This window comes from Scatophagus argus, chromosome 16 (assembly GCF_020382885.2).
Source record: "Scatophagus argus isolate fScaArg1 chromosome 16, fScaArg1.pri, whole genome shotgun sequence".
Taxonomy (NCBI): domain Eukaryota; kingdom Metazoa; phylum Chordata; class Actinopteri; family Scatophagidae; genus Scatophagus; species Scatophagus argus.
Window position 1 is genome coordinate 4,391,263 of NC_058508.1, and position 18,601 is coordinate 4,409,863.

Below are 18,601 nucleotides of genomic sequence, written 5' to 3' on the forward strand. Positions count from 1 at the left end.
TTGGATGGCTGAACGCTTCCGTTTGCCAGTTTTTTACATGAGGAATGGATCTGTGCCTTAATTCTTTATGCAATTAGTAAATGAAACCTCAATGGCGCTACTTTCATATTAAAAGAAAACCTTGAGGGTGGCTGTAAGGTTGTTAGAGAGTACAAGCCATATCCTTTGGACAGAGAAATATATGTGAATGTGTCTGACATTGAGAAACTGAATATTATCACATTATATTATTATTATTATTTATTATTTTTAATATATTCTACTGAACCATAATATAGGAGAATACTGGATTATTGCTCAGCCCTAATATTACAAACATCATACAGCATACAAATAACCTTCTGCATTGCTGTACAGTCTTTCCTGACTCCACAGTTGACTTAAATGAGGCTGACAGCTACAGGATTGAGGAACATTTTATGCAAATGCATACAAAAATTGCAGCGTTCATGCACGATATGGTGCATTGAAGGTGTAATTGAATCTGCATCACGGAATATGGAATATATATGTATAAATATGTGTGTGTGTACCTGAAAAGAGGACATGGAATCATCCTTTTGGTCTTCCAGCATGAGTCATATGTGTCCATCGGCATGTTGTTTGACGTTTGGTGCTTCTGGCACACATACACTCACACTTAGACATACACGCACACACACACACACACACAGTCATATCCCTTTCACCCCCACTTGCCCAGCAGACCATGTACTGCTGTTGGGCGTACTGCAGCTTGTCAGAGAGAGTCAGGACAAAACAAACAGCTCCACAGATCGACACCATGACACCAACATCCCTTTCACGTGAGAAAATTTTGCCTTAAACACACAATATATGAAATAATGTGGTATGGAAAACTGAAGTTTTAAAGGTTAATGATTGTTGAGGTTTGAAAAATTTCTATCATCTCATCAAATTAGCCCAATGGTGCCCAACTGCTCACTTCTCTCAGTTTTCATTTCCAAAGCAGGTGATAGCCTTTTCAAACAGTCAAATGCATTCATGAATTTTTCATGGCTCTTATAATTATACTGAAAGCTTTCAGCAGGAAAAGAAGGTGTGTGTAGTCTGTGTGCTGACAAGCTGTATCTGACTCTATATGTGCTCATTTCCCTGTGTGTGTGTGTGTGTGTGTGTGTGTGTGTGTGTGTGTGGGTGGGTGGGGTGAGGGGGATCCACTGCTGCTGCCAAAATAAGAAACACTGCAGCTTGCTTATTCTGATGCTGATGCTGGCCCCAGGCTGCTGAGCTATTTCCTGATTTATGTGTGAAGCCGTCACTGACTGTCTACCTTGTGGAAAGATGCAGAGATACAGGGTACACGCAGCTGTTCCCTGTAACCCATCACAAATAGTGTCTCCAATTAATTCATTTTTGCTTTTGATGATAAATTACAACAGCTGTTTGAGTCATTTGTCAAAAAAAACACTGTTCTAAGTTTCTCCACTGCCATAAAACAAATTTCTTTGGTCTTTTCGTGTCTATTACCAGTTTCAAAAATTAAACTCGAATGGCATTGTGTGCTCTTTAGCATATGTATAAAAGAGTAAAAATGGATGCATATAATTTTACTACTTAGAGTCAAACAACAAAGTGACATTTAAAGAAAAGCCACCTGCAGTAACGTTAGTGCTAACATAGCAAATATGTTTATTTTGTACATTACATTAGACATGTTTGGTTGTAGTTTAAGAGGAAGCCTGTTACTTGCTCCAGTGAGAGTAAAAATTCTGCTGTTTTTCAACATCAGGCATGCTTAATGGCTAACATTAGCCTAATGCTAGCTGGCACTTTTTAGCAGTTATCACATTACAACAGTTAGCATAGTTAACCATTTGAAGCAAACAGGAAAGCAGCAAGATAGTAGAATGTTTGCTATTAAAAATAATTATTCTGGACACATCAATGCCTAACATTTGCTGGTATTGCTAAGCTACCATTAGCTACTTACCAGAACTGCTAAAGAAAATTCAGTTTTGTTTACATGTGTTTTTGTTTTGTTTTTTACACTACAATATTTCCTTGTTCCTCCCACACGTCATACAGCACCTAGGACCAACAGAATCAATGAATTCAGTCAGTGGACCAATTGGAGTTGACCTGACATTGGCCATGTTTCAAAGAATATGGCTTATCTGCTTCAGAGAGATAATGAGAAATTGGGCAGTTGAACACAGCGCGTGGTAGGAGAGGATCTGACTCTAAATAAATTTAACCCTCGATTAAAACATTTTGTCAGCATGCACATTGGGACTTTAGATTTAGATACTTATTTAATTTCATTGCTGGAAACAGAACTCTTGATTCAATACCTTTTTTTCTGTAATGACCGATTCTTTCAATTTCGCCTACATAGCAACCTTTTCGACTACGGTGTTGAATTAAGAACTTTTCCTATCTCTTCCAAACTTTTTAAATGCTCAGTATCACTCTTATTACAGCATCATGTATACCATAGCAGCTTGAGAGGAAGTCTAAAGCTTGATCCCGATCCTGCTGTACTCATGGTTGCTCAATTATTAACTGGCAATCATTTGAAATGAATGACTAATGAGTTGCTGCAGCAGGTATATAGCGCAGACAGCCAAAATCATTATTATAACATGCAGCATCTTTAAGATTAAGATGCCTGTGGGCACAGGGGGCTTGTGCAGTTTGGTGAGACGTAAATGGATTATTGATCTGGTGGATTGACCTCAGGATTCACACAGGGATTTCCTGCCTTGGCTTTGTGCCCTGTAGTAAATACAGAAAATATTCCTCAGTTTAAGGTCAGAAAGCAGCAAAGCAGGTAAGTAAGACACTTGGACAAATCCCGCCTGGGTTTACCCAATCTCCACCACTTGGCTGTGCTGGAGATTGGCCTTCATAAAGACTAGATTAGAGTGCAGCATCTCAAGACTGAAGCATGTAACGTTACAAATGCCCAGGAATCACATGGCTGAGAAGATACTCACCCAAAACTTAACACACCACCTTCTTTATTCTGTTATTCCATGTAGCCATGATAGAGAGACTGTGTGGGGCTTGTTGGTTTTGGTCATTTCTCTCCTTTTAGACAAAAGCATTTCAACTGCTTTTTGCTGACAGACAGTTCTTCCTTTGGACAGAAATATTCTGCTTATTGCTTTACTAACAGTGACTGTAGTAGTAGAGTGTCAAAGGTAAATAGCTTAGCCTGAATTAGACCTTAAGTAGAAAGTGGATGCTAATCACATTACCTTGTCTATTGGAAAATAACCAGTGAAACACTATTATGTTGACTCTGTATGCTTCATGTTGTGGATGTGAAGCCTCAGAATAATTCAGAAATGAAAATGTAGATTTCAAGGACATGTTCAGTAAGAAGATGTAGCACCAGACCACTGACAAATGGTTCCAGCTTGAATCGAAATTCTTCTCATTGCTGTCAATGTTTATTTGGTCTCTCAGCAGTGCAGAGTAGGTCCTTTGTGTTTCAAGGACAACTTGATTGATCTAATTGTGTCAAAAATCAATAGGTAGAGTTGGAGCGATTTGGTTCTGACAGTCAGAGAAGGGGGAAAAAAAGGTCACAGACGTCTTCTTGTGTGATGGACCAAGTGAGTGGGCTGCAAAAGTTGGCACTTGCATGTCTTTCCTTCTCCATGGTCTCCTTCTCTCTCCTCTTTGATGAAATGAGCACTGTATATCTCTTATAATTTCCCTGTAGTTCCACCATATAACTGTTTGCCAAGAATCTGTTATTTGTTTCCCTGCTCTTGACTCTATTTTAGCACCCACACCCAATTTCAGAAGTAGCAGAGTGCATCACAGTGTGCTACATTTGACAAACACACCCCTCCCTCCCAAGAGCAGGAATGCTTTAAGCTGTTTTTTTGTCTGATCCTGATCAATAAACTGCACCATACCTGCCTGGACTTGTCATCTATTTTACCAACAGCAGCATCAACACATGCATTTTCCCTACCTCTCCATCTGTCTGTCAGTCGTCTGTTTAGTTTTACACATTGGTGTATAGATCATGAACATACTGTACATGACTCCCAAATATTTACTCTCTTATTCACTCCTTTGATTAACCAGTTTTCTTTGGTTCCAGTGCAAATCAGAACAAGCATCAGAGTCTTCATGAATTAAAATGTTTGTAATTAACAAGAATTAACACAAATATAACTCATCTCCAGATATTTGTAGTTTTTCTATACAAAACTGCAGGGATGAGTAAAAATTTTAATCACAGATTTCAATATAAAATTAATAAATGTGTTTTCTCAAGCCAGGCCACACTCTGACCAAGCAACCAACACCTCTGTGTACGAGTTCATATGATGTGAGTTAATGCTTATTGGCAAAAGCCTCATCATGAAATAGCTTCAGCGAGCTACAGCTATCGGTTTTAGCTGAGCTCATTGTGGGAATGCTAACTGCTTAGCTAGCGGCTCAGTTTGCTGCTGTGTTGTGTGGGGAGCAGCTTGTAGCTGTCTTCCTGCTTCGCAAGTCTGCAAGCTATAATATATCAACTCAGGTGTGTGACCGGAACCGAGACGATGCCAAACTATTTCACTGTTCCATTTGGTCTGTGTCGTGTAAATTATTGATTGTTTTCATGCAGTTTTTCAGAGCCACCTAAAATATTCAAGTCAAACATTTATATGTCAGCTATCCAAATATCAATTCTTCAAAATCTTAGCCATTTATTAATTAGTTTGTAAAATTATTTGTTAATCCCTATTTTCATCATCCAGTTATTTAAGTGCTCTATATATCCATTTATATTGCACCTGTGGTTCTCAGTACCTGTGCTGTCTCACTTGTGTGATGTTGTTAAAATGCAGCATGTTTCCTCACACCTCGACGGGCGTGTCGTGATTTCCCGTTCAGTATGACTCTGCACAGATAGACGTTTTTTTTGGTGGCTTAGCTGGTCAGATTTTCATGGAATGTTTTTACCAATGAAGTTGAGTATGTACAACTAACACTGAAAATGTATAGCAGCAATAGTCTCCTGATGATTCTTTATTTATTTAGAGTACGTACATGAGTACCTGTACATACTGTAGATACCGTATTTGTGTGTATCCTGTACCTGCATGTTTATTATGCGACTGGGTGTGTCTAGGAATGTGTGTGTGTGTGTGTGCGCGCGTGTGTGCGAGACAGAGAGTAGTGGTTAATCCCTGGCTGTCTCGATGCAGGGCCTTCCTCTGTGAGCTCTGAGCTGTAACTATTTTTAGAGAGCCACTCTCTGCTGTGGGGCAGCCAACATAACAACACACCAGCAAATACACAGATGTACACGCTGGGAGTGTCTTTGTGTCATCTTTTGCGTGTGTGTCCACCGAAGACAGGAGCAAACTTCAGCGTGGGTGTTGGCCTGTTTGTTTTTTTCTCTGTCACTCACAATGATGCTGAAGGAGTGCAGCCTAATACGTTCAGCTGAGGAGTTAAACGGGGAGAAGATGTTGATGATTTAGGGCTGGTGATATAGTTCAAATAATATCACAATAATGAGGAGAATATTTTCCCAGCACCAGTGCCTGAATAACAGACACTCTAACAAATTGGGAAGAACCATCACTTCCTGTGAAAAAATCCAGCTCCGTATGCCCTGATACCTTCTTGATTTAATGCTGTCTTTAACAGCAGCCTGCCAAGGAATTACTTAGTGGGATTTATTTGAATGAGGAAGTGAGTTGGCTCTTATAGTCGGCTTATTAATTTCACAATGTGCTCTGTAAGGGCTGAGGCGGATATTGAATTTGTGTCTGTTGGTTTTAAATGCCGAGTAGCAACTCATCAAGTTTTTAAGTTGATTTGGAGTGTTTCCGCATGCCCCTGTGAATGTTGGTTTCTACATCTGTAGGCTTTTAAGCCCTGTTTTTTGTGCTTAAAGTGTAGTGTTTATACATGTTGCCCATACATTCATAAATTCCAAAGCTTGAAAATACACAGAAAGCTGATGCAATTGACTGCTGGCCTTGCCTCATATTTCATGCACTTGGATGCAAAAGTCAGTCAGCAGTGGTTTCAGATTTGATTGCTGTAAAGCAAATGCAGCAAATTTGTTTTGTATTGATTCTTTCCATATTCTGTGGAAAGGTCACAAACGGAGTCCAGAGATTGAAAGGCATTAGCTTAAGTGATGGAGGTGGAAAGCTTGCAGATCATTATTTTGTTTTTAGCTTTCATTTTTCAAATTTGTGTAAGTCATTTCCTAATACTGAAAAGGTTGAGTGTCTCTGTATGCTGCTTTCCCATAAATTCCCTGAATGTGAGAAAGTAATCACATTCTGCAAGAGCTTTGCATCTTCAGTCACACCAAATCATTGTTTGGCAAAATTCCAATAATAGAACTTCCTTACGTGATCATTTAATGCAGTCTGATACAACAGACATGAAATAAATCCTCCATTCATGAAGGTTACAGTGTTCAGTAATATGTTGAAACTGTTGGTCCAACTGTGTGATACTGTTGGAGGATGTAGTTTGTTGAGCTTTTGAACTGCATTATAGTGAGAGGCGTTTCTGTTGTGTACTCCACTCTCCCTGAGATAAATGGTCCTGACAAAATATTAGAGACACCTTTCCATACGATGCAACATAATGTAACAGCACCAAACTACAGCCTGGCAACTGATTGTGTATTCAATACTTAAATGTATTTCTCCTGCAAATATATTTATGTATTTTTCTAGAAAGTTTGAAATGAAAAAAAAAACAAACAAAACAATTGAACAGCTAATTTGTTTGTGTGGTTTCATTTTTCATTTTGTTATGCAATGTTGCAAATAGATTGTGTGTTAAAACACCAATAAGCCAAAAGTCACATACTTGTAAAAGTGATATAGCTAACATGTTAGCGAAAGGGGCAAGCATCAGTGTAGCCTTGCAGTTGTGTTTCTGGTGACCTGTTGGACAAAAATTCAATTTTCACTCTATTTAACTCCATTTTCTGGCTCTTAAACTGTGTTCACCTGCTCGCTAACTAACCCAAATGGTAAAGTTGTGGGTCGTAAAACCAAACCAATAAGCTGAGGAAGCTCCTTGGAGCTGACAATGCTGCCAAGCTGTCTTAAGTTCTCTGCAGGCTCATCCCTACGAGTGAAGCCTTTTACATTACACTCAGTCATGTGACTAACTGTTGTATGTTAATGTTATAGAAGTATTGATCAGCGCAGCTTCAATTTCAGTGAGAGGTCAGACATAAAGGCGTTAAAAAGTATGGCTTGCCAATTGCTTCTAATAATATTTTCATCCATTCTGCTTACATGGTGTATTCCTGTATGTTTAGACTGGTAACATGGACTGTCTGGTAAAAGCTGAGGATTTCCAGTCCAGCTCAACAGGGAACAGCAGGTACCATGTTACCCTCTGTGTCGATATCGTAAACCCTCTGCTGTAATGCAGCAGCAGCTTCATTAGCCATCGACTGCCAGTGCAGACATCTAACTGGATACACCCTCTGAGGCACAGCAGGATAAATAATTTAATGGCAAGCTTGGAATAATAGGAATATTTATAGGGACAGAGGGGAGATGCAGGGAGTGGCCATGCCGTTATCCGGCCACTCCCTGCTTCTACAGTTTTACGCACGCCACACTGTCAAACGAGAGGAAACGCTTTTTGAATAATGCAGCGAAGAAACCGGAGATCATACAGTAGATTTGCCACAGGCTCAGGGGAGGGAGGCAGTGATTAAAAAGGTGGGAGAGAAAATTGATTGGGGTTTTAAAATGATGAATCTTTGCTGGAGATAATAATGTTTGCTGAAACGAATGCTATGACTAATTAGATGAAGGTGACACAGTGAACCAGAATCATTTCATAGAAGGTCCAGGGAGAGATTGTTTCTCACCAGACAGGAACTGGAGAGAGAGAGAGAGAGAGAGAGAGAGAGAACCAAACAGCCAAACGGAGAGATATGATAGATAGTGTTTTGGCAGAAATCAAACATCTGAAGAGATTGCAGAAAAATGGCTTTCTTAAACACACATTACTTTAACTTACAGTAAATATGGAGAGATTGCTACACAAGAGCAGCTTTGAGAGGAGTTTAGGAAACACCTGAACCAGCAGCAACTCAAAGGAAATCCTTAGACAATTGATGTTCTCATATTGGCAATCCAGACAAAACAGAGACGATGACTGAAGCTGTATTTTCTCTAAGCAAATCAAACACACAGAGACAGTCCAAGCCTTTTATCATCACACCGGCCAGACTGCAGTCGCAGCATACTTTCTCAAAAAGCTACTGTAAATGTTTTAATAACAGAGAAAAGGAAGGAAGAAGGATGGAAGACAGCAATTAACTCCACATTTCTAAATGGCTGTGATCTATATCTCACCATGCAAAGCGTAGCCGAGCCTCTGATGAAGCTGCATGATGATTATAAGATAGAAAATGAGAAATAAAAAAGCACATATTTCCACCACACAAATGGTAGGTCATTCCGGCACATAAGTGTAACATGTGTATGTGTTTGCCAGCACGGTATGTGCAACAGAGGACACCATGGCATACGACGTGGTGAGCTCCTGGAAGATCTGTGTGTATGCCTCCACACCATGCCAACCTTCAGCAAAGCCTTGAGGGAATTACATGTGGCACATATGGCCACCTGAACTCCTAAATAACGTGACTAAATTTTGGCGATCAAAGGTCATTGAGCATTTTACAGCCTAATTAAATAAGGTATTTAAATCAATTTCACAGTGTTGTCTAATAGGATAAAATGAAGTGATGACATTTTATATCCAAAAGGTCAATGATGTTATAATGTCATTTGTTGTCAAGCTAATAGTGCCAAGTATAAGAGTTACTATAAAAGGAAATGAGAATTTGTTCCCATGCTTTTCTGCTCCTGCAAGGATACTTGTTGTATTTCTCTGCTGGTCCTCATGAACGAGCTGTCAGAGAAAGCTCAGAGCTTGAGTCAAAGGTAGAAGTAGCTCTGATCAGAAACTGGAGCAGGAAGACAGGCAGGGTATTCATGCAAGACAACTGATGTTAACATAACCATTTGTTCATGTATTTTCTCCTGATACCTGTGATGTCCTGTCTGTCTGAGCATGCTGGCTAATGCTAACTGATCCTGTCCTAATGATACAATGATCAACTGAAAACAAAGCATTAACACGACTAGCACTGCTGTCAATCACTGTCCTTCCTACACCATTAGGGATTTAAATTCAGTTTCACAAATTATACATTTTGAAAAGTATTCATCCATGATTGACAAATTTATTGAGTGAATGAAATCTGAAATTAAATGACCATAAGGGCATATCATTCCCGTTCCCAGTATGGTCACATGGTCACATTGATGACATCTCCCTTCTCATCCATTAACAATTAACATCCACATAAGAGAAGAAAGTCAGCCAATCCCATTCTCTTGTATCCACATCTTATACCACATTAAGATAGTTGGCACTTTCTTTCTGATATGGGGAAGAGATGCAGCCTGATGGTAAACATGACAAATGTATGCTTGGCATGGCAATCACAAGATCATAGCACTGCCAGATTTGTGGTCTGATTTGTAACAGAAAAATGTGGAAAATGTTTTCTGCTTGAAAAATGATTTGAAACACAATCCAGCCAAACTCCAAATCTGGCCTGCATGCACCTGACACCTTCCCAGGTGATCTCTCCATGTGTATGTGTGTATGTGCGAATGCAACCTGCACGATTTATCCATACATGTGAATGGAACATGAATGCATCTGTCTTCAGCTACCGCTGCTTCGCACCTCAGCCTCAGCAGCCTGTTGCTCTAAGTCCCCCCCCCCCCCCCCACCCCATCTCAAATACTGTCTTCTGTCCTTCCTCTCTGCTTGCCTACGCTGGCGCCCGCAAGGTCGTAATATTTTTCAAGGTATGTATGGATACACACCCGTTCAACCTTCAAAACAAGCTGCCATCTCCCTCGTCATGTGGAATATATTTGCTAACCCGATAGCGTGCTATCTGTCTGTGGCTCTCTAAGTGGAGATGGTTGTCTAGAGGACGTGCGTCACTGCTTCCGGCCCCCTGCTGCAGGCTGGGTAGCTGGCTAGCACCTCAGGAGACAGGCAACCAAACAGCTGCAACCCTAGACTGTCTGGCACTATTGCAACCAGTGACTGAGCTGCAATGTCAAAGTGGTGTCACATGCTGAATGAATGGAAACGCTGTGTCATTAGCATCCATTAATTACCTCCCCTGTCGTGCTACAACTCAGAATGTATAGTCTCTGAAGCCCAGAACGAAATGGATTTTTTCCATTTTGTTTCAGGTGGCAGCTGTTCTGAATAAAGCTTAAGCCTTATACTGATGTAATAGCACATTAGCCAAGTTTACTGAACATCTAAGGTCATAAACGTGTGTCTGATATTAGAGAGATTTGGTAATAATGCTGTTTCAGTCAATGAAGCTGTTGCAGTAAGCTATTTTAAGAGATACTCCACTCAAAATTCATTTTGTAAGTATAAAAACCCATTTGACCTGTTGAAAGCTGTAAAGGTTTGCTCCCTTACAGACAACAGAGGCTGTGGTCAGCACAATCATGACAGTTGCAGTGATTTTTCTTGGTGAAAAGACATGTAGACATTCATACATTTGCACTTTTCCTGCTTAATTTAAAGAAGTATTAAAGAAACAAAAACACTTACAAAATTGTTCTTGGATTTATATTTGAATTTAATTTTAAGATAGATTTCGACAGTGTGCTTACATAAGATTTCTTAAATAGTCTGAGCATAGAGAAATTTAGGTAGGCTTTATGAATCCCATTTTTCACTTTTTGCACTTGTGAGCTATGAATCTCAAATCAAGCGATTTTGATGGCACCTGTCTTACGGTTTCCCCTTATATAATGCCAGAATAAGTGAAAGCTTAGGCAGGAACAGCCATGGACCAAAAGAGAAAATCAAACTATTTGGAAAACAAGAGTACGATGGTAAAGGAGACTGAAAAACCATCTAACTGTGGCTGATGAAAAAGAATTCAAAAGAAAGCGTGAGAGGATTAAGTGATGTAGTGTGTCCAAAATTAATGACTGCAGGTCTGCGAATTCCTCCGAGGTTTAATTGATAATTCCTATCACATTGTTCATAAGCTTGTGTAAACTTCAACAGAACAGAAGTTCAAACTGCAATACCCCTTCATAACAACAGGAAAATCACCTGCATCCGGTCTAGACTTTCTTTCGAGATCATTTCCGTGTCACAGGGAAGTTTTATAAATAACTACTTATATGTGAAGTCCTACTTAAGAGCAGAATTGGTTCTAAGTCCATTTTGGATCATTCTTTTTCTGCTGGGAAGAATTGCAAATAATGTGAACCCAAACAGACGTTCTGTAAATTCACACCTTATCACAAAGTAATAACATACCAGTAAGAAAAATCAGTCAAGAGCAGTTGGTGAGTCCCTGAAACCATCAAATCAGGAGGACTGTATTTTGCGTATAGCAGTTCATTCTTGATCTTGGAATCCAGTTCTGTGGCAAAATGATCCAAACTCAAAAGTCCACTTAGAAGATTTCACCATTCCTCCATGTGACTGCCTCTTAGGGTCTTCATCAGCGATATAAAACGACCAGTTGTCATCACGTGATCTACTTATGGAACTTCAATTGTGTGATAGATAGCCTTTGGTGTTGGATGCGAATGACCTCCTCGATCTTTCTCTGTTTGTCCGCTGACTGTAGAATCACATGAAACCAAATTGCTGATGAAGACCTTGAGTTGCAACAGAAAGCTCAATAAAAATACAGTTATTGGATGTTGTAGTCAGGATTATTTTGCCACAGAACAATTAGTGTATCCCATAATTAACCCATAATAATCCCACATCCCAGGTTTACTTCTTCAATGGCTGATTAAAGCCTCATAGTGTGTGTTTAAACAGAAATATGTGAGCCCTGTATAGTGGGGTTAACAGACCCATAATTGTCTGTATTTCTCATATAGTGTACAATCCTAAGTAGATCAATGCTGTTGCTGTGGGTTTTAAATAAACCATGTTACTGCACTTGATATTCACTGTTTTCTAGGTTACCCAGATGCTTTCTAGGGTAGCCTAGATGGGATACAATTTGCTGATAATCATGGCAAGCTATGATGCTTTTGCTCTTTACTGCCCTCTCTGTCATCCATATCGATTCCTTTTGCCTCTTTGCTATCCCTGCTGAAAGCAATATTTCCCATCATTGTTACCACAAAATGTTTTTCATCATGTATCACTTTTCTGTTCCGTTAAACTTTTCTTTTTTTTCATTTCCCTGTCCAAGGCTTACCATTTCAAACAGAATACTTAAGATTCAGAAAATAATTTTGATGAGTAATAATTACACTGTACACATTTAGAATATTGAAGATACCTGGAACTACATATTAATATAGTCAGAGTAATACTTAAGACATTTTGTGATTGAAAGTTGATCAAGAAATACATTAATTGCATATTTTTGTCCTGATACATGTTAAGGATCTAAGTCTTATGATCAAGCATTGATATCCTGTGTAAAAATAGAAAAAATACATAGACATTTTTGATATGTTCAAACACCTAAATTCTATATTCTGAATGACCACATGGATATCTTTGAGTCCTCCTGAGGACTTTTGCCTAATTAACCGGTAATGCAATCAAATGGGAAACTAAACCTGCACTAATCAATAGTTCATATTAGTTGAAATGTAAAAATGGTCACTCATAGGGACAAATCCACAGAGAAGCATCACCCAACTCTTCGGCGCCTCTTCATTTTACAGAGCATTGAAGTGTCTTTCAGCTCAGTGTTTTGACTTTATGGTTGGCAACTTTACATTTTTGGTACTCTGCTGCTATTTCCATCAGCCTTCAGCTGCAGCAGGCAGATGTAAAAGCTCTGATCAACTCCCCACATGCTACATGTCAAGCACCAAACAGCAGCCAAACAGACAAAGTTTGCAACCAGCTGGTGAACACTGTGGAACATTTAGCAGATGAAGACCAAAAACAGATGAAAGTAGAGTTATGGGATGTTGCACTTAATCAACATGGGTAATTCTTTTTATATTATTGGAGTAAAATGGACATCACTCAACTCAGCTCACATTTTTGAGGCTGTGTTGTTGTTTTGGATTGTACTGCCCGTGTTGTATTCCAGCCCTGAGGTGTATGATGTTTGGTAAGAACACCGAATGCTTCCAAAATCCAAACAGAATCACATATCCATCCTGTGACCGTGATGAAAGGAATGCATTGATGTTTATTTGGAGTGAAAGACTCCTTTAAGGCTTTCTCGACACGTTGGTCTTGCTCCGTTTCACCTCTGCCTGGCCAGACTACAGGGGAACAGGTGATGTGGGCACAATGCCAGCACTGCAGTGTTTGTCTCTCTGTGGCTCTTCCTCCCCTTTCCTGTCTGTATGTATGAGAAGACTGGATCTTTTCATTTTCTTATGTAGAAATACACAGTTAGTGTGCTCAGCATTACATAAAGTTTCTATTTTTAGCTCATTTGTCATTGGGTATGTCCCTCTTTCTGTCTTGCCAAGTGTAAAGCTTCAGGATACAGCGATCATTTTGTTTCCTTTCACACATGATAATTGATGAGCATAGTCCTAACCCTAACCCTGACACCCCCTAAACAGTAAGAACATCTTTGTCTGTTTGTTACTCTTGTGATTATGATATTTGAGTAGAATTTGAGGCATAAAAATTGGGTGGTAACTAGATTCTGCTTGTCATCTGGGCCTGGTATTTGGCCTGTGAAACAGTTTCTGTTTTCTGCCCATAGCTGCTCTCCCAATGAGGAGGCCTGACACTGGATGCTACAAATAACTGCATTTATGTGCTATTTTGGCAGTAGATCAAAAGAAATAAATGCTGATTTGAAACTGTCGCAGAGGATGCAGCTTTGTAAGTTGCAGAACAAAGTGACAGTGGTGGATATTTGTAACATGACTCTTACCTGACTCTGGGTTGTGAACATACAAACAGATGATATGGAATTTTCAAACGGGACATAATAGAGAAAACTGTGACACTGCGTAGTGATGAAGCTACAGAGCCTTATCACCTCTGTCTGCAGCTCCCCTCAGTTTTATGGAGCTTTAGAGTGTTTTATCTTGTTGTTTAGCTGTTCAATCTGCAGTTTTAGTTCAGTCTCGCAGCGTTATTTTCAACCACAGCGTGCAACTGTCAGTATATTACCACGCATGGTTAGCAGCAGTTAGCTGGTGAACATAGTGAACCATTTAGCAGGTCAAGAGCCACATATTTCCCTTAAGAGTTAGTGCAGACCAAAAACAGAGCAAGACACTGAATCATTTATACCTTATCTGAGCATCAATCCATCATTGGTGAAACTGGGATTTAAGTAGTTTTTTAACTGTTTTGTGCTGAAGCTGCTACTTTTTCACTAACTTTAAAATGGACAAAATTAAAGTTATTTTCATGCACATCCAATCAGAATTCCTTCATTTATTTATACAAAGTATCTAAAACAGCACATAAGCCTCTGGAGACAGATAGTCACGACTGAGACTTAGGCAGTATTGTTCTGAGGTGGCCCAACATTTCTCCTTCTGAAGAGTAACTCAACACTAAATCCAGCTTTCAGTAAATAAATTACATTTACTGTCACTTTATTAGTCACTTGATCCTGGTCGCATTTCTTTTGTTGTTCAACAGAAGTTATTTTCCTTTTTTCAGAGGAAAATCCAATCAGGTGTGTCAGGGTTGAAAGCATGTGATTTTGTTTAAGGGAGGAAGTTTCACCAGTGTGTGACTGTCATATCGCATAAGAAACTCAGATGAAATAGGACAGACTAAGGGACTAATCTGTTAGTGTGTCCAAAGTGACAGGGCTGATGTATTTGCACTAAAGCCTCGCTGGAACAAACGACAATTTGTGGCAAAGTAACCACTGCTGCCTCTGAGGGACAGTACTGTTTGAGCCCATGATAAATCAATCACCAGCAAAGCCTGATATATTGTCACACGCTCAGCCTGATAGCTTAATGCAGTTACCATGGTTACCACCTCATGTACTCAGGCTGCAGCAATGTGCATTGGAATTTCTCCATCGGCTGAACCTCGCTGCTGATTCGTGTACCAGTATCCTGTACCAGCGTGTCCTTGGGAGAAATTTAACCTTAACTGAAACATATCTGCGAAATAGCGGGAGCCTCCTGAAAGATAAGAAATGATAGTACAGTTTTGTAATAAGGAGGGTACAGGGAAGAGATAATAAAAAAGAACAAAATGGACTTATCTCCATCATGTCTATGAATTAGAAGAGGCTGAACGGAGTATGTTAATTTTGGAGACATCTTGTGATTATGGTGCTCATAAAGCTATTAGCCATATCACATCTTTGCTTGATCACCTCTTGTGCTAATGCTGAAACTTTGCCAGTATTAATTTTTCTCTTCCTGTCTGCAAAAAGTGATGAATTTGATTTCATTGCGGGTTATATTTTTCCTGAAGCTGCTTACTGCTCTTTTTGACAGACTGCAGACGCTGAACCTGGCTTTGAGGTTAACTAGAATGTTGTCCTATAGATATTCAGTAATATAGTCTTTTCTGTCTGTGCTAATGCTAAGAGTTATATTGATATAGTTCAGGGTTGTTCAGCTCTTCCATGCTAGTTCCAACTTTAAAAACCCACTGTAGCCTTGTGTGAAGAATTTTCACACATAACACCATTTCCCTTAAACAATTTTTATATTTCAAAAAATTGAATTCAAGGTAAATGTTTATCATTCCCCCAGTTTTATATATTTTCAAATATTCAAGTAACATTTCACGTAAAACATTAAACCAACGTAACTGATGACCTTAGTGTTAGTTGTACAACAGCTTTAGTGAAAGTGGGTTTTTGTTCATTTTTCCTCCTGATCCAATGATTTGCCTGCTCAGAATTTGTGTTCAGCAATCGATAACAACTACAACATTAAAAAAACTTCTCTACTGGAATATAAAAATGTTCATTCATGCTCAGTATGTTGTAACCGTTGCTCTTCTTCTTCTGCTCGCAGACCATGCAAGCGGCGCGATGCCCGACAGATGAGCTGTCGCTGACTAATTGTGCCGTGGTGAACGAGAAGGATCTGCAGTCAGGACAGTGAGTCGTCATTATCGCCTAGTCATCATTGCGTGGGCACACACCCAGGCATCTCTCCAATCATTTTCTCATCTATCCAAACACCCATCCATCCACCCACCTTATCACCGACCATTCATCCAGAAGATCACATAATAATAATAATAACCTGATATCAGGCTGCACAGCTTTCAGTATGATTGCATATCACGATTATTTCACTGGATATTGTACTAATGATAATTGAAGCTGTAAGAACAGTCTGATTCACCAAGTGTAATATTTCATCTCACCACTTGGAGGAAAAAAAAAAACAACAACTTTAGGTCTCAAAATACATTGTTTGTTATTGCCTTTAAAATGACCCATATGAGCATATTCCAGTCTGATCCCTGACCAGTAAACAGAGACGATTATATCGATGTGATAAAATTCAGAGCAGTTAATGCTGAAGTGCATGTATACATCATTTCCCTTGTATCCCTAGTGCATATATACACACATGGACAAAATTGTTGGTGCCCCTCTTTTAATGAAAGAAAAACCCACAATGGTCACCGAAATATCTTGAAACTGACAAAAGTAATAATAAATAAAAATTTGTTATTAATTCTCCTCTTGCAGCCACATGGAGGGAGTTTGGCTGCTGGCACGCTGCTTGGAGATGGTCTCATAGCCTTTACCTTTAACATGCTTGTCTATGATTTTCTTTCTTATCTCCTGAGATGACCCTCTCCTTCACGTTCTGTGGTCCATGTTCTGTGTGGTACACACCATGTCGCCAAACAGCACAGAGACCACTTGTCTCCTTTTAAATAGGTAGACTGACTGATTACAAGTTTGTTTTAATTAGAGGACACACCTTACTTTAACATGTACCTATGGTCAAATTATTTTCAGTCTTTTCTCAGGGTGCCATCATTTTTGTCCTGGCCTGTTTCCTTAGTTTGTTTTTAAATTTTCAGTAGATTTTTACTTATTATTACTTTTGTCAGTTAATTCAGTGACCATTGTGGGTTTTTCCTTCATTAAAAGAGGAGTCCCAACAATTTTGTCAACGTGTGTCAACGTTTTGTCAACAGGTGCTCTGAATCCAGCATAGGAGTGACAAGCTGCTCCAGCAACAACAAAAAAATGTAAATGTAAATGTAAAAATGGTCATCATGTTCCTGGTGGCTTTTCAGAAGGGGTGTCACATGCTCATTGCTGCAGCAATGTTCACAAGCATTGCTGTGTAAGTATGAAACAATTAAAAAATCAAAACACCTTAAAGAAAAAATCGAATCAATCGAGCAGGTCCTGTTAGGCCACAGTGTAAATTCTGATGCACACTAAAATGCTCAGTTATAATTTCTAGACTTATGAGTTTGTCCCATATTTTTGCTGCCATGGCAACTGCAGCCTTGTCTTCATCATCCAGTGCCACCAGGCAGTGGTGTTGGTGCTGCCAGTAGCATAATGTGCAGACTCTTTTCAGGTAGGAATAAGTCCAAATGGGATTTTTAGGTTGAAAACTGATGTTGATTTGTATAGTAGCCTCCACACAAAAAAACACGAACGTTTATAATACAGGTGTAAAATTCCCACTTTAATGTAATGCATTCCTAAGCTGGAAGATTTTTTGTTTTTGGAAGGAGGAAGGAAGGTTTTTAATACACTCACATGACAAGCTTTGTTGGAACCAGGCTGTCTTATGTGATGGTTTATGGTAATCGTATCCTGGTAACCACTGGAGATTAACCAATCACAGCTCATCAGTTGTGCCTCCATGAAATTGGCTGACACTATACTCCACCCTGCACTACCTTACTTTGAACTACCTCCAGTAAAGTATTTATTTCACAATTTTATTTTGTGTTACCTTATTCTATTTTATTTTTATTATTTTTTATTTTTTTATTTTTTATTTTATTTTATTCTTCAATTATATGTTACTGTTATGTTCTATGTATGCACCAATCACCAAGACAAATTCCTAGTAATGTGAAACCTCTTCACTTACATGGCAATAAAGTCTTTTCTGATTCTGATTCTGATTCTGATTAAGTTGTGCTGTGAGTTCTCCAAACGCCCTAATGTGTGAAGTGTGTTGGTGTTTGTTCCTCAACTCCTGACCTTCAGTACTGTAAGAACATCTCTCTGTAGCATAGTATACCTTTAACCTAAAGGAGAGGTGATAACACATGGAATAACCAGGGTCCAACTGTCTCCTGTCTCTGCAGACACGTGACTGTGAAGACCACACCCAACCACAAGTTTGTGTTTACAGTCAAGACCCACCACACTGTGGCACCTGGAAGCATCGCCTTCAGCCTCCCGCAGGTATACACACACACACACACACACACACACACACACATTGTTAATTACTCCTTGTTGGCTCGATGTTCAGTCTTTCCTTGTCTCTCTTTCACTTATCTCTCTCGTAGAGGAAATGGGCCGGCCTCTCCATTGGTCAGGAGGTGGAAGGTATATGTAACATTCCTCTGTGTGATTGCTTCAAATAACGGTTAGCTATTCTACGGGTGTAACACAGAA

General features: G+C 39.4%; 1 protein-coding gene across 2 annotated transcripts in view; it reads left to right on the plus strand.

Moving 5' to 3' along the window:
- The window catches only part of LOC124073755 (vesicle-fusing ATPase), a 34,183-nt gene that overhangs the window by 2,452 nt on the left and 13,130 nt on the right, over window positions 1-18,601 (plus strand). For both annotated transcript variants that reach the window (XM_046416214.1, XM_046416215.1), the window contains exons 2-4: window positions 15,999-16,084; window positions 18,286-18,385; window positions 18,493-18,532. In XM_046416214.1, the coding sequence (XP_046272170.1) occupies window positions 15,999-16,084; window positions 18,286-18,385; window positions 18,493-18,532 (226 nt within the window). The remainder of the gene's footprint in view (window positions 1-15,998; window positions 16,085-18,285; window positions 18,386-18,492; window positions 18,533-18,601) is intronic.